General features: G+C 48.2%; 1 protein-coding gene across 1 annotated transcript in view; it reads left to right on the forward strand.

The window, feature by feature from the left end:
• Positions 1-298: 298 nt before the first annotated feature.
• lhfpl4b (LHFPL tetraspan subfamily member 4b) overlaps positions 299-2,137 on the forward strand; it is a 4,173-nt gene continuing 2,334 nt past the window's right edge. Inside the window, exons 1-3 of the mRNA XM_041273839.1 lie at positions 299-586; positions 1,139-1,391; positions 2,117-2,137. The exon at positions 2,117-2,137 is cut by the window's right edge and continues 216 nt beyond it. Of these exons, the coding sequence (XP_041129773.1) occupies positions 404-586; positions 1,139-1,391; positions 2,117-2,137 (457 nt within the window). The 5' untranslated portion in view covers positions 299-403. The remainder of the gene's footprint in view (positions 587-1,138; positions 1,392-2,116) is intronic.

Consider the following 2,137-nt stretch of genomic DNA (forward strand, 5'->3'; position numbering starts at 1 on the left):
CTCTGCTCGCATCTCTCCTTTCATCGTCTGCAGCTTTCAGCGGCTATGCACAAGGTCTGTCTGTCCATCTCTACTCTCTCTCTCTCTCTCTACTCTCAGTAACCCTTCGCGCTCTGTAGCTCCACGAGTTTCAGCGTGCCTGCGAATATAGATGGCCGTTGTCTGCCGCAACCTTCTCTGGATGTCTGCGTCCGATCTATACTTCCTATTCACAGGAGATCTTGAATAGGAAAAGCTTGTTATTACTTAGAAGAATAATTATATATATATATTATATTGGTATTATTCCTTATCTTTTAAAATCTTGTTTTACTTTTGAAAAAAAAAAAAAACATTACAATTATATTGGTGTGTTGTTTGTCTGGGCGTTTATCTGCTCGCTGCCCCTCTGCGCGGTTCTGTCATGCAGCCCCGACCCCCGGAGGTAGCGAGTCTGTACCAGACAGAGTTCACCCGCAGTGCTCGTGCCGTGGGGGTGCTCTGGGGGGTCTGCACCCTCTGCTTCGCGGTCATCGAGGTGGTCATTCTGATCCAACCCTCCTGGGTCGGGACCGGAGAGATCCACTACCATCCTGACGAGTACCAGGTAGGGAGTTTAGATTCTGTTTCATTTCATCAACGATTAACGTCGTTTTTTTTAAAAAAAAAAAACAAAAACGGCAGAACTATGAATCACCGAATTTGGTGTCTTCAGTAGGTAAGGAGTAGATGTGATTATAGGAGGCTGTGTGGTCCAGTGGTTTAAGAAACAGGCTTGTAACCAGGAGGTTCAAATCCCAGCTCAGCCCCTGACTCGCTGTGTGTGACCCTGAGCGAGTCACTTAACCTCCTTGTGCTCCGTCTTTCAGGTGAGACGTTGTTGTAAGTGACTCTTTAGCTGAGATGCGTAGACATCGAAGTGTGTGGATCAGGAGCATAGAACATTTCGCGGAAACACTCCCACTGAAGGGTGAAACTTTCCACGATTATAATTATTATATTATTATTATTATGGGCTAAACTAAACAATATTAATCAAGCTTTCAAGACCTCAAACGCCGCTTATTGGGCTAACTAAACAATAATTAATCAAGCTTTCAAGACCTCAGAGGTCTCAGTGAATAAATAAATTCAACCCTAACCCTCTCTCTGTTACCAGAGGCCCCAGCTGCAGCCCCCCGCCTCGGGGTCCCTGGGGCTCTACGAGGTGTGCGTGGAGACAGACTGGCTGGTCCCCGACTGCCGGGGGTCTGTCTCCTCCCTAGCCCCGATCCCCGCCTTCCAGTCAGCTGCAGTGTTTGTGTGCATGTCCCTGGTTCTGGTGTGGATCAGCGTGGGCTGCCTAGCCTTGTTCCGCTTCTGCAACTCAGCCACTGTCTACAAAATCTGCGCCTGGCTGCAGCTGTGTGCTGGTAACACTGAATCTGCATGTGTGTGCGTGTGCGTGCGTGTGTGTGGGGGGGGGATAGACTCAGGGGATGGAAGACATAGCACTTTGATCCTATCCTGGTTTCAAAGCTGTCCTTCCCTCACTTTTACAATCGAGCACCACCAAACAGTAGCCATTTACTTAGTCGCTAATTTTCCAATAGCTGAATTTAACATGTCATTAATAGAGATGGGAATCAGACTCCCGCTGCACAGCGGTTTGATCCAGTCCTGGCTTCACTACAAGTTTAATAATGAGACACACCTGAGCTTGTTGCCTAGACACGCTGGGGGCTGATCAAGCTGGTATAAAATCACGGGGGGACGCAATGGTTTTGGACCTGAACCTTGATGCTGCTGTATAATAGGAGTCTTATTGCCACCCCTGCAGTGTGTGGATCTTGAGAGAAGGGCTTGTGAGGGTGATTGGATGTGAGTGATTATGTTTGAATTCATTAGCGCAGTGTCTACAGTTTCACACACACACACACACACACACACACACACACATAAATACAAAATGTTATATATATGGCACAGAAAGACATAAGAGATACGTTGGACAAAGACATAATAGAGGGAGCGGATAGGGACATTATTGGAACAGTGTAACTCCCTCCCTCTCCCTGCTCCTCCCTCCCTCCCCTCTCCCTCTCTCCCTTCCCTCTCTCCCTCTTTCTCCCCCTCCCTCTCCCCACCCCTCTCCCAGGTTTCTGCCTGGCTCTGTCTT

The sequence above is a fragment of the Polyodon spathula genome, chromosome 16, assembly GCF_017654505.1.
Source record: "Polyodon spathula isolate WHYD16114869_AA chromosome 16, ASM1765450v1, whole genome shotgun sequence".
NCBI lineage: Eukaryota > Metazoa > Chordata > Actinopteri > Acipenseriformes > Polyodontidae > Polyodon > Polyodon spathula.